The 19,594-nt window shown below is 40.1% G+C and overlaps 1 protein-coding gene across 5 annotated transcripts in view; it reads right to left on the minus strand.

Moving 5' to 3' along the window:
- The window catches only part of ncor2 (nuclear receptor corepressor 2), a 152,142-nt gene that overhangs the window by 18,741 nt on the left and 113,807 nt on the right, over positions 1–19,594 (minus strand). For 3 of the 5 annotated variants that reach the window (XM_056267936.1, XM_056267938.1, XM_056267935.1), the window contains 7 exons: positions 16,893–17,035; positions 16,661–16,799; positions 11,184–11,604; positions 10,647–10,752; positions 2,162–2,402; positions 690–737; positions 195–356 (listed from right to left, as the gene is read on the minus strand). In XM_056267936.1, the coding sequence (XP_056123911.1) occupies positions 195–356; positions 690–737; positions 2,162–2,402; positions 10,647–10,752; positions 11,184–11,604; positions 16,661–16,799; positions 16,893–17,035 (1,260 nt within the window). The remainder of the gene's footprint in view (positions 1–194; positions 357–689; positions 738–2,161; positions 2,403–10,646; positions 10,753–11,183; positions 11,605–16,660; positions 16,800–16,892; positions 17,036–19,594) is intronic. The other 2 variants (XM_056267937.1, XM_056267939.1) reach the window with 1 other exon arrangement.

A 19,594-nucleotide genomic window follows, 5' to 3' on the forward strand; every position in this document is an offset into this window, starting at 1 on the left:
TCAGTAAAAAATATCATCTTAATAATATTAACAACTAATTTTACATTTAAATTTAAAACATTTTTTAATTTATTTTTTAGTTAATATTATTTTATTAAATTGTATTAAGACAAAATATTTATTTTATTATAGAATATTATCTGAAATAAATAAATAATATTTGTGGGACTTTAGACAGGGCAATATTGTCTTACAGGGATTGTAGTGTAGCAGCTGTTCATGGCTGAATTTGGCCATGTCTCTGGGCGAGAGCTGGTACGGTGACATCACTGGCCGGCCTAGACCAACAGCCCGAATGTCATCAGCCCCGGGAATCTTTTTACCGTCCGCAAGAGGAGAGAACGCCCGGGATTTATCTGCACACATGCACAAAAACGTACAAAGATGACTGTCAAACAGATGATTACTGGATAGCAGTCTATGTCACTCTTTTTTGGCGAAGGTGAAAATGACAAAGCTCAAATCATCATCACAACCCCTGCATCAAAAGCAGCAATCTCCAGTGTGAAAACACACAGATAGCAGTTATTCCACTCATCATAAGGCTCATCAACACTGTAAGCTGGAATCTGCGAGCGTAGCGGCATGCAAACACATCTGCGAATCATTCACACTCCCAGAAATCAACACGCTTGATTAGAGTCTGATCTAACAGTGTGTGAGTATGCGCGTGTGGTGTGTAAACCTACGTAATCCATGTAGCAGAGCCTGAAGCCATCTCTCGTTCCACTCCAGCTCTGCAGGGACAGACACACTGCAGCTCATCACATGGCCATGACCCAAGACTCTCTTTCTCTCCAAGTACTCAAAAGGAGCAGTTTTGTGACTTAACTTAGTGCCCACATATAATACTACCACAACCATCTTTGCTTAATGAAGTGAAATTTCCCTGTAGAGGACTCCTATTCATGGCGTGTAGTGATACTGAGATGAGATAATCCCACCCTTTCCAGAAAAAAAGGACTTTCTCTCTCTGTCCTCATCCATTTAACTTCTTTTTAAAGGGCTTCTCTTTTAATCATTGACTAAAAATAGGCTTTCAATTATATTTTAATGTTACGGTCGATATTAAAAATCTACACCAATGTGTCTGCACTCTTAAAGGGATGCATTTAAATAAAGAATATACAGAAAACCACAGTTAAAAAAGGATAATGCCCAGTCAGTCTCTAATACAAACTAAGAGGATTTTATTTTTATTTTTTTTACTTTGAAAGAGGCCACAGAGCGATACAAGAGACTAGCACAGCTATGGAAATCAGACTTTATTTGACAGCAGAATGCTGCAACTGATTTTTTAGACTCAAGTGTGCCAAAGAGCAGTGTAATAAATATGAAGTAGTTCCTGATGGACATTCTAAAAAATAAGAATAACTTCTCTTAGCTCATACTAATATGGTCACAAATATATTGTGCATCCCTAATTTTATGTGTACGGAGAGTAACGTTACAAAAATATTTTGGTTTTAAAATTTCAGTTCAGTTTCAATGGTTTAGTTTTAATGATTCATAAACAGTGCAAGTTCATTTAGATCTTAATAAAATTAGACTTTTTATGCAAGATTTTATTGAAACTAAAGAAGATTTCTGTTAAGGTGTGGTCACATTAGCCAAATTTTGCAGGCAAAAAAGGTGATGGTCTATGTTCAATAGTGTAGCGATGTATGAAGCACAGCTCACACTTTTAAACCAAGCATTGGTTTTATGGTTAACGCAGCGAATCCGGGTGACTAACTTGAACCCATTAAAGATAGCATTGATTCCCATTGAAACGGCTGTTTGCTTGTGAAAACTTGCCAAATAATGTTCAATGTGCACATCAGCCTGTTACTAAGGGAGCATTCATTTCAGACCTGCACGTGTCAGGTAACAAGGTGAACTGCTGTTGGTGGTTGTTCACTACCTGTCTGTCTAGGTGGTCGGGTCTTGACTGAATACACCATCTTTTTTTTACTATAATTACAACCAACGCTCTTCACAGCACTCAAAAATACAACAACCCTACCACTCACATGTGCACAGACACACACATCAGAACTTGCTTAACTGGTGGGGTAGACACAACCGAGGAAAACAATGGTGGTTGAGAAAGCTGAGGAGAGAAACGGACTGAAGGAACAGATGAAAGGATAATGTGGGATAAGGAATATGAGCAGCTTACCCTCTCTCTCTCTGTCAGAGACACCAGGGCTGCGAGTCCTGACCCGTGGGCTGCTCGAGTCACCGACCCCTGGATAATGCTGAGATTTGGTTGGCTGTGGCTGCTGCTGCTTGGCCTCTTGGGAGGATTCATGTGCCATGGTAATCTGCTGCTGGTACAACGCAAGAGCATGGGGCATAGCCTGCTGCTTCCCTAGCAACCCAGGGCGGTTATCTCGTCCTGCTACCGACACCTCTGGCATCTACACACAAAGACAAAATGCTTATTTTATGCTTACTATAAACCATTACACAAGACATGTACATGTTTCTAATCTACTTAAATGTGCCATATCATGAAAAACAAAATTAACAGGAAGAGGAGTCATTAAAGGGGTCATATAATGGTACATGCACTTTTTCAAGTTGATTGTACTGAAATGTGTGTTGGCAGTGCCTGTACACAACCATCATATAATGATAAAAATCCATCCAGTGTTTTTGTTTTAATCTCCTTATATGTTTTCCCCTGCCTCAAATCGAGCCGTTCTATGAGCTCTACGTTCTATCTGCTCGTGTCTATGAGCAGAATGGCGTCTAAGCGATTGTGGTGTTCTGTTCTTGGGTGCAATAACGAACACAACAGTCATTTTAATGTTCCTAAATCCGAACCGCCGAAGACGCAGTGGCTGAGTTCTGTTTTCGAAGGGAATGTTCCCCACGAGCAACGTCAATGCTCTCATGTTTGCGCGAATCATTTCTCAGCAGACTGCTTTATAAACGAGGATCAGTATAAAGCTGGTTTTGCTAAGAAGCTACTCCTGAATAAAGGATCGGTACCAGCTATTCGTGTTCCTGCTGAACCTCTAGAACAACTGAAGTGAGTGTAACGTTTTATTAACCCCCTGGGGTCGGCTATCGCGCCGGCGCGATTGTCTCGTTTTTTTTCTTATCAGTGCAAAAGAGACTCAAAATACTCGGTTGATTTTGATCTTACATATAAGTGTGATACATCATTAGATCCTGTTAAGTTTCTATTTTTTTTGTGGATACTCACAATAAAAACAAAGTGTTGTGCTTTTCACCAAATAAAGAAAAACAAACATGATGCGAGTTCTGCGTTCTCTCTGTCAGTGAAGTCCATTCTGAAACGCGTCCTAAGATTAACTGTAACTCTGCGATTACTTGTCACACAGGCACGAGAGATTTTTCTTTATGAAGCTTGAATTCTCTTCTTTTAAATGAAGTAATTTATATAAAAAACAAATATTCTCAGTTTATGCAATCTGTATGAAAAGAGAGTGCTGTCAGTATTTTTTTTCCCAGCTCATTACACTTCATTACGCGTTAATCTGACACGCCCACGGAGGACGCGCGCTATTCAAACGCAAATGTCGAGGCAAGCCATGACAATGCCCACATCAGCCGTTCCACCCCGGCGGTAAAATGTGTGGTGTATTTGCTGCCTTTTACCGCTAAGAGGCGCTACAATCATAGACTCTGAAAAGTGTTCGTTTATTCCGGTTTATTCTCTCTTATGCGTAATCTGCGGCCGCACCGCGCCTGATTCAGAGCGATTGAAGGCTGGTAGCAGATGTATTCAACAAGTGAAACGTAGTTAAAATAATTCATAATCACAATACTGAAATTAGGCTACTGAAATGTAATTGAATAAATAATGAAAACATTTCAACATAAAACATTGCAATAAAAACATTTAAGCTACATCAATGAGACTTTACAACTTTAACAGCGTACAGACGGTATAGCTCAGTGATCAACGCAACGACACGAGCTTCGAGGAGCTTCAATAGACCCGAGATCGAATCTCAATGTGCATAGGCCTACATGTTGTTAACCGATGTTGTCCTACAGCGTTTGTATTTTCCCACCTTGATGCTTAAATAGGTAACTGTTTATATCTGTTTACTTATTTAAAGTCAAGAGTTTTGTTTAATTATCATTACAACATAAATTTGCTACATTCCTGTATAACCGCAGCCGCTGCACAAACGACAAAAACTGATGAAGGAAGATTGTCAGCCGATTGCATCAGAAAATGAAAATGAAGAAGCTCGTCTTTAGTCTGCTAAATTATTGTGTAATGTAAAAGAACACTAAAATGACTTAAGTTTGAAACCAAGTTCGAACATTTCAAGGTTTAAATAAAGTGTCGGGACAGTTTTTTTTAAATTTAAAACAGGGTTGCATCGGGTTTAGAGTTCATTTCTTTTGCGATGCAAAATAAGAAACACTAGGCTAATCTTATTCTTGCGACATTTTAAATTTGTATTGCCAAAGAAATTACAGCTAAATTAAACAATTAAAACAGTACAAAACGAAAATTGTCCAAAGAAACATAATTAAATTAAAAACATGCGTTTTTCTTTGCCTCTCTCGCGCTGGATCTCTTTTATCCTTACAATAATTTTGCCTGCTCATCGGGCTGGCTATCCGACACTCTCCATATGAAAGAGGAACATTAACACCTTTGTCCAGCAACTGTCCCTCCAACCCCCCCACAGGCTATCGGAGTCTGAGGCCCCGTCCACACTACTGAGTTTTCGTTTAAAAACGGAGACCTTTTGCTACCTTTGCACCTCCCGTCCAGACTAAAACGGCAAAAACGGAGACCCAAAACAGAGAAGTTTAGAAACGCTGCCGATCCGTTTTTCGTTTTGAATCTCCGGAGGGCGTTTTAGTGTAGACGGGTCAAAACGGAGGACTTTAGAAACGATGACGTAGTAAAGGCTCACGCTCGGCTCTATGATTGGGTGTCATCAGTCATGGCGTATATCTTTGCTAGCAGCTGTTGTACAAGTAAATTCTGCATTTTACAACGCTATAACTGCATACATGCGCCGGAGTCAAGCTATTATTCGAGCGATCTGTGACAATTCCCGTGTGCAGCGGCGGCGTTGACCGTACATGGAGCGTCGGTTTGGGGTTAACCCAGAGCATGGTGGGATAATTTTATCAATGAAGTTGTGTTTACACCGGCACGCGCATGCCCAGTGTTGGTGAATGGTCACGTGATCCGCGTTTTCAGTCGTTTTAATGTGGACGGAGATCAATTCTAATACGCAGCTAAAACGCTGGTGTGGACGGAGATCGTATTCGTTTTAATTATCCGTTTCTAAACTAAAACGCAGTAGTGTGGATAGGGCCTGAGGCTGACTTAACACAAAGAGAAGTCGCAATTCACACTTAAATAGCTATTCTAGACAGTGTTGATAATGAAGGAATTAAATGATTTAAGTTACATGTAGCCTAGTGATATTTCTGTCATAAAAGTTTATTACTAAATATTTCATTATTTCAATAATTGATGAAATAAAACTGGTTTGGGGCAGCTTTTTCCAAGCAAAACTAAATATAATCTGAAAAAAACGCTTGTTAATTTGTTGTCATGAACAAAATGTTCAACTCAATAAAGTCTACAGGGATCTTTGGATCCTTACAACCAGGCATGCAATTTGTGAATTAAGTTTTAATTTTATTTTGTATTATTCAAATAAATATCGAAACACGGTGCTTCGTGGTATGCTGCTAAATTAAATAACATTTATAGAATAATTATGAACTTAAATGAAACAATATCGCAACATTTCGACACATACATTATTTGATCTGTTTTTACATTTTAATTGAGGGCGATTTAGCCTACATTTAATAAGAGCGAGATTTTCACCCTTGTCTTGTCATTTTCTCATTGGGAAGCGCTTACTTTTGAGTAGATCCTCTGTACCTCTCGTTTTCATATGGATTAGCCTACATAATCAGATAATATTTATTAGCCTAAATATTTAGACATTTAAAGGCTTTAGACATAGCCGATTTCTTATCGTGACTGAGCTGAAGTGGCTTTCGGTTCATTTTTGTGACGCGCAGTTCCCGGAGACAGAGAGGACAGATATACTGTTTTTGTCGTTAGCCTAATATGAATACAAGTTTACAGTTTTGAACGATGTAAGCTACTCTACTCTTATCTGTATGACCAAAAAATTACGGAGTCGCCTATTAAGTTATTTTAGCTGTAATAATGAGAAAAATAAATTAATCTAAATGAACGCGCCGCCGCGTTTGTCGAACACTAACTCACCATGCCAGAATAAAACCCGACTTTAGAAAAATGCATAGGGCCACTCGGCGTACGTGGTGTGCCAGAACACTTAATAATAAACTTCAATATTTCATTCAAAATAATCTCAACACGCTTTGTGAAATTTTGAAAAGCCGTGCATGCATTAAGGCCACTGGAACTAATGAACAACTGAAACGCTGGTTTTGATTTTATTGTTTGTCGTTTAAACGTGCCTGTTGAATATCTCTATTTTATATATTTGATATTGATGAAGTAGCCTATAGCATTGATTAGCTGTGGAGGGAGGGGTGTGGGGATTCAAATAATTCAGCAGAAGCAGGGATGTTTAGACCAGAAGGAAATCCCAGTCCCCCCTGGCAAATCACACTTTACTTAAAACCATGTTTTTAAAAACTCTAGGTTGTAGGGAACAGACCTCTCTGCCATGCGCGCGCACGGTTTGGAGCACAATATCTGTCTCGCATGCACGCTCGCTCTAGATAGATTACGGGATATTTTAACTAATTTGCGGTATAATAACTAGTCGATCACGAGTGGCTCAACAGATCTATAGATAAACTATATCTTTCAGGAATTTGACCGACCGGGTTGACACTTCAGCGTGAGAAATCGGGGGGTTTTTTATATATAAAAAAAAAATATATATAGCCATATATATATATAGGCTACATATAATTTATTTTTTTACAGAACTGCTTTTGAAATTACTATTGGTAGCCTATTATTATACAGATGCAAAGTCGTAACAGAGTTTTAGAGCTAGACAAATCTCTCTGCAATAATAAATATAAAATTTACAGCAGACCATGTTTGTGCGGGATTTGAACCCATGTCACCTTGATGATCGAACCGTAAGTTCTACCGCTCGGCTATGCATTTTCTCACTGAAAAATGCCCAAACGTTTGTTTCTCACATGAGCGAGAAAATGTTTTGTCTTTAGCCTGTGAGTGTAGGCCTACTTTAGCCTTTTACAGTTTTAAAAGATTATATCTTATCTGTATGACCAACAATTTGTTGTAGGCTTATTTGGAAATTACCCTAACTTGTAGTATTTCATCCTTAGGCTACTGTTAATAGACATTAGCCCCACTTACGTTTTGCTAAATGTCCCTTTGCGCCACCTGGCGGTCATTTCGCGTACGACTTTGAAATGCGACTGGTTTATTTTTATGTGTGGATGGCTAAAAGGTGTGACTAAAAATGTGCTTTTGGCTTTCATTTATATTTTGATTGTTTGTATATATATACATATATATATATATATATATATATGTGTGTGTGTGTGTGTGTGTGTGTGCGTGTATATAAATATTTATTTATTTATATATATATATTGTCCTTGCATTCTTTCTTGTGTGACACCCCTGAATGAAAGGCTCATTAGTATGCAGTCTGCTCAGGTGAGAACTGCCTAATTATTCATGAGGGGGTTGGGCCGTTCCGCCCATCCGCATATTGCCTTTGCAAACAAAAAAATGTTTTTCACAATTTAAAACAATCTATTGTTTTATGAGAATGATTAGGCAGAATGATTTTCAGATCAATTTGAAGGAAAAACTCTAGGCGACAACATCCACTAGTCAAAAGTCTTGTGGACAGATATTTAGCATGTTATTTGTGGCCTTATATTAGAAACTTTATTTTTTAGTTTTTTCAATAACCACGCATAAACAATATTCTCTCAAAAATACAAACATGTACATACATGTTGCTCACACATTATGGTAGCCCTGTGTGTGCTATATAGAGTGTAATTTCACCTGTGCCATTAATATGTTTATAAGCAACTGAAAAAAGCACAAATGTCAGAGCATGCCAAAACATCTCAAGGACCCCGAAAACACCTCAGACCCCAGAGGGTTAACCTTTATATTAATATTTATAACTTTGCAAATCGCTTGCACGCTTCACGATGAATGAGTCTAAGGTTTACACTCAGGGTACATTACGGCATGTTTTCTATGTACGACGTTCTCAATATAATTCATAATCCCACGTTTATAATGAACAACGCGTTATGGTCATTGTGTACGCACAGAACAGAGAGGCGGAGTGAGCAAAGCTCATGATCATTTAAAGTCATATGCACTGAAACGGCGTGCTGAAAACAGAGCTGTTTTTGACCAGGTAAAATAACTGTTTTCTTACAATACTAATGAGAATTTTTAATTAAAGTATATTACAAACTTTTAAGTTAGACCCTAAAGAATCATATTAGCTTGTACAAAAATGGCATTATATGACCCCTTTAAGAAAAACACCATGCCATTAAGAAAAACACAATGTTTACAATATCACAACTATAAGTACATAAACATGACCACAAAGGGTGTGCAATATTGACGAGGTGGGGGGAAAACGGACAATATTTCCCCCTTTAAATTGAAGGTAACACTTTATTTTAAGGAGACGTAGTAACACGTTACAACACGTACTTACTATAGTAAGTACACAGTAAATTATGCATAATTACAAGCAACTAACCCAAAACCAAAACCCAACCATAACTCTATAGTAAGTACATATAGTTAATTAATATTACTCAGTACTTATTTAATTAAGTACAATGCAACTACATCACCTAAAAATAAAGTTTTACCAAATTGATGATGATACAAAAATTCAAATGGCTGATTAATTCAGGAACGGAGCAGGTGATTGTCTCTATGAATGGGTGATTAAATCATTAACTCACCCGATAAAAAAAAAAATGCTCAGGGACGCGTTATGATTCTGCAGTGGCTTTGTTTGGAACTATTTTCGTTGGCAAAATAGAGCAAAAACGGATAACATTGCATCTAAAATGTAACTCACACGTTAACTTGTTTATTTAACTGTTGTATAAAACCAATATCGCATTTGCAATCGTGGGTTAGGGTTAGCAAACTTTTGATCATACAGGGGCATTTTGGGGCATTCTAAGTGAAATATAATAGGCTACATCACACAGGAAAAGTGTTCAGTATCAAGGTATGATTTTGTTTTTTCAAAGTGCTGCTTTTGACTCGATAAGGTCAGCTTGCACATTGTTAAAACAGCAATTATTATATTATTGTAAACAATACATATTGCATACCCCTAATAACTACCCATATCCACATCACTGACTTCAGTAACAGAGTGGGTGGTGCTCACATGCAAAAAACTGCTAGTCAATTATAACAGAGGTAATTTACATGCAATCTTAAAGCTGCAGCTTCAACACCCTCGACACGGCACAGCGCGGATGAACACAATGTTTGAGGAGACTGTGAGGCTGTCAGTCACCGCGCCGGTGTAGATACTGTCATTCAGAATCACAGATTATTCTTTTTGGAAGTATGACCAACATAAGAATTTTCTCCGGAAAATGTCATCTGAGCTAGTAAGAAACATCCACCTTTGTTCTGGTTCTGACATTGCAGTAAATCGCGCTGATTAAATCTAACAATCGCTTATAAGTTATCATATCACGCAAAACCATGCAAATTATACTTTGATCTCAAATTGTTAATGTTAACAACGTCAGCATTGCGTGACTACATGTAATGTCCTTCCGATATGTATCCTTGTTTTCGCATGGGTCCGGTTGCGGTCTCTTTATTTCTGTAGCCACGAACAAAGTCTTTTGCATTTTACAACGGGTGAGTCTCCAGTTGTCACTGGTGATTGTCGTTTGAACCTTTCTGGATCCGCCATCAAATTGATAAGTGGAATAATATCGAGTGCTGTGAGAAAAGGCTATAAATCTCCACCTCCAACATCCTCACTCGCAATATAGCCGACTAGCCGAGACTCTTCTCTATGTGTACAGATGTGACGTAATGACGCAAAGACATGCTCGAATCTCCCGCGGAAATCCACCAGTACCACTGGAATTAAAAACATTATTACAAGCTTACCGTTTTGAATCGAGCTAAGGCAAGCAGATAGCGTTGAACACTGGCTGGTTATGTATTTTCTCAAATATGTATTTTTGATCATTTTTAACCCCAAAAAAGCTACGGACTGCAGCTTTAAATGGACAGCAACAACCAAACCCATTTGAGCCATGTAGAAGTCAGGGGGGAAAAAATACATCCCTTTAAAAATGCAGACTAATAAAGAAGAGGGAAAATACGAGGTCCTCTTAAAACAGCACATATCAGTTTCCACACCCCTCCTCTCGCCAGAGCTCAGACCGTTCAGTCTTCTGTAAACTCATCATGAGTGTCTGTATAGCTAAGAGCAGAGGTGGAAAACTAGCATCTCATGGGATTAAAAACAGCCTTAGTAACCATGGCGACGTGGAGAGAAGATGCTAATCTGTGTAATCTGGCCAGATATGGCTTGTGTTAACAAAAAACTCATGAAGTTCAAACCACAATTGACTGAACATGAATAACGGCAGGATGAAAAACAGATGAATGTTGGCATACTCACAATGGGAGGTATGGCGGCCGCTCTCTGCTTGAGCGTTTTGAGGTCCAGTGGTTTCTGAACTGGAGAAGAGATCACTCCATCATGGGCGAAATTCAACAAACTCGGCCTAGGAGACGTCATTGTGTTGAGAGTGAGAAGTGTTATTGCTTAATATGGTCAGAGCCTCATTCTCTCTTATTTACTGTCTTTGTAAACAGCCCATTAATGCCACAAAACCACAAACACTTAATCATCATCCAGCCACACATAAACAAATATAGACTTTCCACATGCAATCGTATGGAAATGTAAAATGCAAAATACACAAAAGATAGCCAGACAGACACACACACAATTCTAGCTCTGTTATGTTTGGCAAGCTAACAGGGTAATGTTTCCCCTGACTCGGCCAACATATACAGTGTTTGCTGTCATGGAAAAAATAGAGTCCTACAGGACAAATCAACAATCCCAGCCTCCTTAACCACATAACACATCAGACCCCACCCAAGCAACCAATCAACTCTCACTGCCAAACACACACATGCACACTCTCACCTGTTCTTTTCTGAGCTTTCAGTCTCCTCCACCTCATCGGCGCTGCATGTGGCGCTGGAGTCGCTGTCGTGAGCTCCGCTCTTTCCTCCGTGCTCTTTCTTCTTGACCTCTTTCTTGCCTTCCTCCACCTCCAGGGCAGGAGGCTTCTTATCCTCTCCTGCCACCTCCTTACCACCCTCCCCTGGTTCAATCTTCACTTCCTGCTTCACTCCTACCTGCTCCCCTTCTCCCCTCTCCACTTTTGGCTTCTCATCCGGCCCCGTCTCCACAGCTACCATGTCCTTGTCCGTGGAGGATGAGGAGGAGGAACTAGCGTTGGGTGCAGATTTGGGCCGTGCCGAGCCCTCTTCTTTGACCTTACTGTCGTCGGAGGAGCGTGGGGAAGGGAGGCTCTCAGTGTCTGAGCTGTTATTGGCTCCACCTGAAAAAAAAGGTGATGGGAAACGTTGTAAAAGGGCAGGACATGGATGGCAGCTGATCTGTTGAGTGTGGTTTGGTGATTGGGTGATTAGTGGCACTTCGGACTGCTTTAAATGGTAAATGGACTGCATTTATATAGGGCTTTCACAGACCCAATGGCCACCAAAGCGCTTTACATTTGCCTCACATAGGGGTGCACGATTCAGAAAATGTCACGATTCGATACCGATTTTTTGTCTCAAGATTCGATTCAAAATCGATTTTCGATTCAAAAAACGATTCGCAGTATATAAATGTAGTTTACTTTTTCCTGTGATTGATTGCAGTAGACACAATTTAAAAAAAAAAAAACACAACAAATTAAATGTAGTTTGATATTACTTTATATGACTTCATACAAAAATAAAAACTTCTGCAACTAAAAAGTGCAAAGTGCCAAGCTTTGGCCAGCTTACATTTAATTCAAGTTTAAAATAAAACTTAAATAGAAGCTTTTACATTTAGCTTTAAAGTGCTGTAGTCAGATCAACAAACAATTATGCTAAATGTGGTCTAAATGTGGTTAAATGTGAACTCGACTGGGCACATTGAACTTCCTAAAAATATATACTAATGTCATAGAACCCTTGCGAAATTATTTTAAATAGATTTTAAAAAGCCACCGCTACTGGTAACATCTATGGTTTAGATTGATTTGTTTAGATCCAGTGAAGTCGTTCATAGGCGTAATTTGCGGGTATCTCCAGTTAACTAGCAGACCATTCATTTAGTTCGCTATTAAATAAGAGATCTGTTGTTTTTGAAATCAAGCTGAGCGCTCGTTGCCGCTGCTATCAGTGTCATGGATACAGTGTTCTCTGTGGCTCGCGCAGTCTTCACTCGGACGCGCGCTTCAATCTATCGCCGTTGTGGAGACTCCGGTAAAATCACAAAATAAAATGCTCACAAACGTGATGAACATATTCGGTTTTGATGAGAGAGAGAAAACACTATACGAGTGCGGTTTAGAACCCGTAACCTCTGACACGCTTGGCAAAAGATCTACAGAACTCAAACATAAGATCTGTGGATCGATGCATTTATTTACGGGTTGAGCAGAGAGGCTGCACAGTTTGACCTGCGGGCGGCAAGAACTTGCAATGTTTAATCAGACCGGCCCTCGCAGCCTCGAAACACTACCGGACCACGGGTAAAAGTCCCGACTCACCCGATTGCCACTCCACCCGTGCACGTCATTAAAAAAAAATATATGAATCGATTTTTGGAATTCTATGAATCGATTCTGAATCGGTAAAGATTGAATCGCGATTCAAATGTGAATCGATTTTTTTGCACACCCCTAATTCACACACTCATTCATACACAAACGGCAGTGTCAGCCATACAAGGCGCCATCCAGCTCATTGGGAGCAGCTGGGGTTAGGTGTCTTGCTCATGGACACCTCGACACTTGGACAGGTGGAACTGGGGATTGAACCACCAACCTTTCGGTTCGCAGACAACCTACATAAACCACTCCATTTAAATGAATGAATGCCTTTATTGTCATTGCATTTAAGTACAATGAAATTATAGAGCCACTCTAGTAGGGTGCATCATTAAAACACATACAATATATAAAACATATCACACAACATATTAATTTAAAACCCAATTTACCCACTTTCCTACTAAGGGGCTAATAAATATTCTAATGTAACAAAGTGCTGAGTAGCTGTGCAAACTGCATCATTAAAATAATAAAAAAATGTGGCTTCATTTAGGACTGTTATTGCTTTAGGAAAGAAGCTATTCCTAAATCTACTAGTCCTTGTTTTTTTTACATCTGTAGCGTCTCCCTGAGGGCAACAGTTTGAACAGCGGGTAACCAGGGTGAGAACATCCATCCATCCATCCATCTTCTTCCGCTTATCCGGGGCCGGGTCGCGGGGGCAGCAGTCTAAGCAGAGATGCCCAGACTTCCCTCTCCCTGGACACTTCCTCCAGCTCTTCCGGGGGGACACCGAGGCGTTCCCAGGCCAGCCGGGAGACATAGTCTCTCCAGCGTGTCCTAGGTCTTCCCCGGGGTCTCCTCCCAGTGGGACGTGCCCGGAACACCTCCCCGGGAAGGCGTCCAGGAGGCATCCGAAACAGATGCCCGAGCCACCTCAGCTGACCCCTCTCGATGTGGAGGAGCAGCGGCTCTACTCTGAGCTCCTCCCGAGTGACTGAGCTTCTCACCCTATCTCTAAGGGATCGCCCAGCCACCCTGCGGAGAAAGCTCATTTCGGCCGCCTGTATCCGGGATCTTGTCCTTTCGGTCATGACCCAAAGCTCATGACCATAGGTGAGAGTAGGAACGTAGATTGACCGGTAAATCGAGAGCTTTGCTTTACGGCTCAGCTCTTTCTTCACCACAACAGACCGGTACATCGACCGCATTACTGCAGAAGCTGCACCGATCCGTCTGTCAATCTCCCGTTCCATCCTTCCCTCACTCGTGAACAAAACCCCAAGATACTTAAACTCCTCCACTTGAGGAAGGATCTCTCCACCAACCTGAAGTGAGCAAGCCGCCCTTTTCCGACTGAGTGAGAACAGTCAAGTGCAATTTTGGTGGCTTTAGACAGCAGTCTTGAATTAGCAATTTCCTGTAGTGAGGGTAGAGGACAACCAACGATATTCTGTGCTGTGTTGATCACTCTCTGTATTCTTTTCTTGTCTGCTGCAGAGCATCCAGCGTACCACACAGTTACACAGTACACCAGGATGCTCTCTATGGAGGAACGGTAGAAAAGCACCATTAGCTTCTCAGATAATTGTTTTTTTTAAAGGAGTCTGAGGAAATACAGACGCTGTTGTGCCTTCTTTACCACTGCTGTGATATTGTCCGTCCATGTGAGTCGGTCCGAGATGAGGGTTCCCAGGAATTTAAAGTATTGAACCCTCTCCACTTGGTACCCATTGATGGAAAGAGGAAGGTGGTCGGCGCACCACTTCCTGAAGTCTATGATTAGTTCTTTGGTTTTCCCGATGTTAAGAGACAAGTTGTTTTCTGTGCACCATGTAACTAGTCTATGGACCTCTGCTCTATAGGCCGACTCATCTCCCCCTGAAATGAAACCGACAAGTGTGGTGTCGTCGACAAACTTTATGATGGTATTGCTAGGGTAAAAGGGGTTGCAATCATGAGTATACAATGAGTATAACAGAGGACTCAACACACAGCCCTGAGGGGAGCCGGTGCTGAGAGTAAGGGTGGAGGATTTGTGGGGGCCGAACTTCACACTTTGGGGCCGATTGGTTAAAAAGTCCATAATCCAGTGGCAGATGTAAGAAGAGAGTCCAAGGTCAGACAGCTTCCTGATGAGGATGTCTGGGATGATTGTATTAAATGCAGAGCTGTAATCTACAAAGAGCATCCTCACATATGTCCCACTGTGCTCTAGATGGTTTAGGGCTGTATGAAGGGCTATGTTAAAGTTGTTTCAGTTGTTTTATCCACGTTAAATCATTTCTCCCTTGTCCTGGAATAAAGATTTGATTATGGGCTTGATCAGCCTTTTTTGGTAAAATACACTACCATTCAAATGTTTGGGCTAGGTAAGATTTTTTGTATGCTTACCCATGGAGCATTATTTGATTAAAAATACAAAAAACAGTAATATTAAGAAACATTATTACAAATTAAAATAACTTATTTAAAGCTGAATTTCCAGCATCATTACTCCAGTCTTCAGTGTCACATGATCCCTCAGAAATCATAGTATGCTGATTTGGAGCTCAAGAAACATTTCTTATTATTATCTATGTTGAAAACAGTTGTGCTGAATATTTTTCATGGAAACCATGAAACATTTTTTCAGGATTCTTTGATAAATAGAAAGTTCAAAAGAACAGCATTTATTTGAAATAGTCTTTACTGTCACTTATGATGCAACTTTGCTGAATAAAAAATATTAATTTCTTCCAAACTGTCAATTAACTTAAAAAGTTTTAGAGAAACTTTTTTAGAAAAACTTGATTGTTCTCTAAAATGATTAGCATGATGGAAATGACAGCAGTATATAAATTGTTTACATAAATACAAAATATCACTTAAAAATAAAATAATAAAATAATAATAATAAAAAGGAGGTTAAAAAGTCCCAAATAATGAAACTCGGACAAAATGTAACATTTAACAATATGAAACATTTTTAAAATCATCCTTGGCCACAAAAGCTCCTAAACGAAAGAATCACTCTTATCTAAATCTAACATGTCCTTTGTCAAATCAAAAAGTAAACATAACTAGTAAAATCAAAAAGTAAACATAACTAGTAAATACACAGCAGGGGATTATGATAAGCCTCATTTTCCCACTGGCATAACAAACCCCAGCCGCTGAGTGTGCTCTCCCAGCTGGATGTAATTACACAATAACCATAACATAATAAGCACTTCCCTTGCTGGCTTTCTTTCACAAGCTTTGACCTGATAAATGTGGCTTTATGAAAGCTTACAAAAGCCATTTATCGGCAAGCCACACCTGATTGCTAAACACACCGGACAAAGCACTCATTTTATAGCTGCCTGGTGGACTTGTGGAAGTACAGCTCCAAAACTACATCCACAGCACGACACACACTTTGACAGCAAGACAGTGATAACTACACCTCTAGTCACTTCACAAAATGCAGCTCCCCTGAAAAAGCAATCCATGTTTGTGCAGAGTGTCGCCTCTTTCTCCGAACTTGACAAAAGTAGGTCAGGGTTCTATCACGGGTGAGGTCATAGGTGAGTCTCGGCCACGTGTTCCTGATATTCTGAGAAAAGCACGAGCTGCTGTGGGATTTCCTGGCAACCGCAAAACCTCAGAGGTGTTTCATTGTGACTCGTTTTATAGCTATGACTGATAAAAAAATGACTAAACTGATAATTTGTTTCTCAGATGTTACCACTGAGCTTCATTACTTCCATTAAACAGTCAATGAGTAATCTGCAACAAATGACTGTGTTTGAATGGACATTAATCATTTTAAAAGTCACTGCATGATGTGGCGGTGTGAGTCTCAAGTGTTTGTGTGTGTACGTACCCTCTCCATCCTCCTGAGCCTCTTCTTCATTGCCACTGACTCCCGATCCCTCCATCTCCTCTTCCTCTGCAGCAGATGGAGCGCTGGCCTCCTCGTTCTGAAGAGCTTTACCTTTACGCCTGGCTTTACGCTCTCTCTCCTACAAAAAACACAACATGAAACCAATACCACTGACAATTATAAATAATTAATCCCATGCTCTCTAGGAAACGTGTCTGTAAAAGAAACTGACCGATTTTATTTTATGCTGTTGCAGAATCTCATCCAGTTTCTGTCTCTTCTTGTAGTTGAAGTAGAAGTTCTTGCACTGGGAGACGGTTTTGGAGCCCACCATCTTGGCAATGGCGGACCAGTTTCGACCATACAGGAGCAGACCTATGGAGTGAAAGTAAGAGAAGGAACATTCTCACTTTACTAAGGCAAAAAAAGGAAACAGAGCTATGAGTGATAGGCCTATCATCATAGTTATTTCTTTGCATGAGAAACCATATCACTGACTGCATGACGCAACTAAAACACTTCTCATTTTATTGATACATAGAACGGGAAATGAGGAGGAGAAAAAAAGGGAAATGAGACCTGGTGAGGGAGACCAGTATACGTTGTATACAGTATTCAATGGATTTTAAACATTTCAGTTTTCTTTTTTGTGAATTTTGAGAAAAACTGTGTAAAATAACTGGCAAATTTAGTAATTAAACTACAGTTCAAAAGACTGTGATCAGAAATAAATGAATACTTTTATTATGCAAAGATGGATTCAATTGATCTAAATTGACAGTAAAGGCATTTATAATGTTACAAATATTTTAAAAATAAGAAATATTTCTTTAGCACCAAAGCAACATATTAGAATGATATTATGAAGGATCAAGTGACACTGAAGACTGCTGAAAAATCAGCTTTGCCATCACAGGAATAAATTACATTTGAAAATATATTCAAATAGAAAATGCAGCCTTGGTTATCATAAGAGACTTCTTTCAAAAACATTTTTAAAACAATCTCACTGACCCCAATCTTTTGAACAGCAGTGTATGTGTAGGTCTCACATATTTTTTTCCCTACCTGGTGTCCCACTAAGTCTTATTCACTCAAAATAGGGCAGCACCAAGGCTGTTACAGTTCAAATAAGATTTATATTGCACACTGCGGAACAGACAATATCTTTCAACACTAATAAAACAAAATCCTTGTGTGCCAGTTACGGAAGCCTCAAGCGTTCCCATCCGGCCAGCCTTGCGTCGTCATTAAGGAAAACCTCAATAAAAGGTCAAAGATCATTTGGTGCAGCTTGCCGTCTGAAGAAGGAAAGTGGGGCAGCAACCTGACATGAACTGTTCTCAATCATTTAACACCACACTAACGCTCAGCAGACACCAGCCAAGTCATAGTGTGTTGTTTAGCTTCACATTAGGAACCTATCTTGTCCAGTCTAAATAGTTGCTTTGATTTATATCACTAGTGACCACAATAAAGCACTGCTGCCCTCCACATCAAAGCTACAATTTAGCTTGGACAGGGAGAGAGAGAAAATGAGATGGAGAGATAGAATGAAGAGTGTAAGTGCATTGAGCTCAATAAAAAATGCCATTGGTAACAAACAAACAAAGCAAAAGCAAGAAATCACTTGAAGTCTGATTTGTTATCCTCACCATCTCTGATCCTTGTTTCGTCTCTGTTTATTCCTCAAACTTCCAGTTGTTTGTCAGAAACACACGCACATCCTAATCTCCGTAACATGGCAAACACCCACTGACAGTGCAAAGACTGCTTAAATAAAGCCTGCTTAGCAATTCTTACACACACAATCACCCAGAAGTACTTTTACATGGCAGGTCAAAAGTCAAGGAAACTCTATTATTGCCCAATCCAACAAATGGCAAAGTTGCATTTAAATCCAGTGAAAGCCCAATCAACTTCCTGAAATGCAGTTTTCATCCATCTTCAATTTCAAAACACTGGATTTTTTATTCACTACACAATCCAGACCGCCAAATATAAGAGTACTCCAATAAGACGATGCTGTCCAATCAGCTTTGGTAATTCAAGAGCATGTGCCAATGCTGCATCCAATCAAAATCCTCAGCACTGGCCCACTGTGGATCATCCAATCAGGGAGTTGCATAAAGAAAAAATGCGGTCCACTGGTCCACTCTTCTCTATCGCTCCATCCGTCTTTTCATTTCGCCCACATGATCTCCATAGAAATGCACAGCAGAGCAGCTCCAGCACAGCGTGAGGAAGAGCAAGAATTAAGAGAGAGAAAAAGGGAGTGGTGTTTGGGAGGGAAATGAGCTCCCCATTCCTCCTCTGATAGTTGTGCTGTTGTTTCTCTGATTCTCTCTAAATGCAGCACCCCTTCTCTTTTTCCTCTCTCTCTCGCTTTCTCTCTCTGTCTATTTATCAAACTCACATGCTTTCTCTCGCCAGCCCTCTCTCTTTCTGTCTCAAGGCCACAGTTTTTTTCCACTCCTCTTCACTGGCTGCCGCTTGGCTGGACTTTAACAGCAAAGTGAAGCTGAGATGCAGTGACTCCACCTCCCTAATGCCCGTCCTCCCTCCCTCTCTCCCTCCCACCCTCCCTCCACAACCTCATTTGATCTCTTCTATCATTCTGTCTCTTCTACGCTCTCTAATGCATATTATCTGCGCCAAAACGTATCTACGCTCAAACACTAAAGCAAACAGACAATAAGACCAATAGATTGTGGCAGGAATAGAGAGAAAGGGATAGAGATGTGAGAGGTTTGATGTTGATATCATGAGAAAGCAGAGGGAAAGCAATTCCTCCTAACTGACCTGCTTTTCTTCTTCAATGTGACCTCTACATACAGTCCTTAACAACAGTGTGAGAGAGAGAGAGAGAGAGAGAGAGAGAGAGAGAGAGAGAGAGAGAGAGAGAGAGAGAGAGAGAGAGAGAGAGAACAGTGA

This window comes from Rhinichthys klamathensis, unplaced genomic scaffold (assembly GCF_029890125.1).
Source record: "Rhinichthys klamathensis goyatoka isolate OS25496 unplaced genomic scaffold, OSU_Roscu_1.1 h1tg000266l_1, whole genome shotgun sequence".
Classification (NCBI taxonomy): domain Eukaryota; kingdom Metazoa; phylum Chordata; class Actinopteri; order Cypriniformes; family Leuciscidae; genus Rhinichthys; species Rhinichthys klamathensis.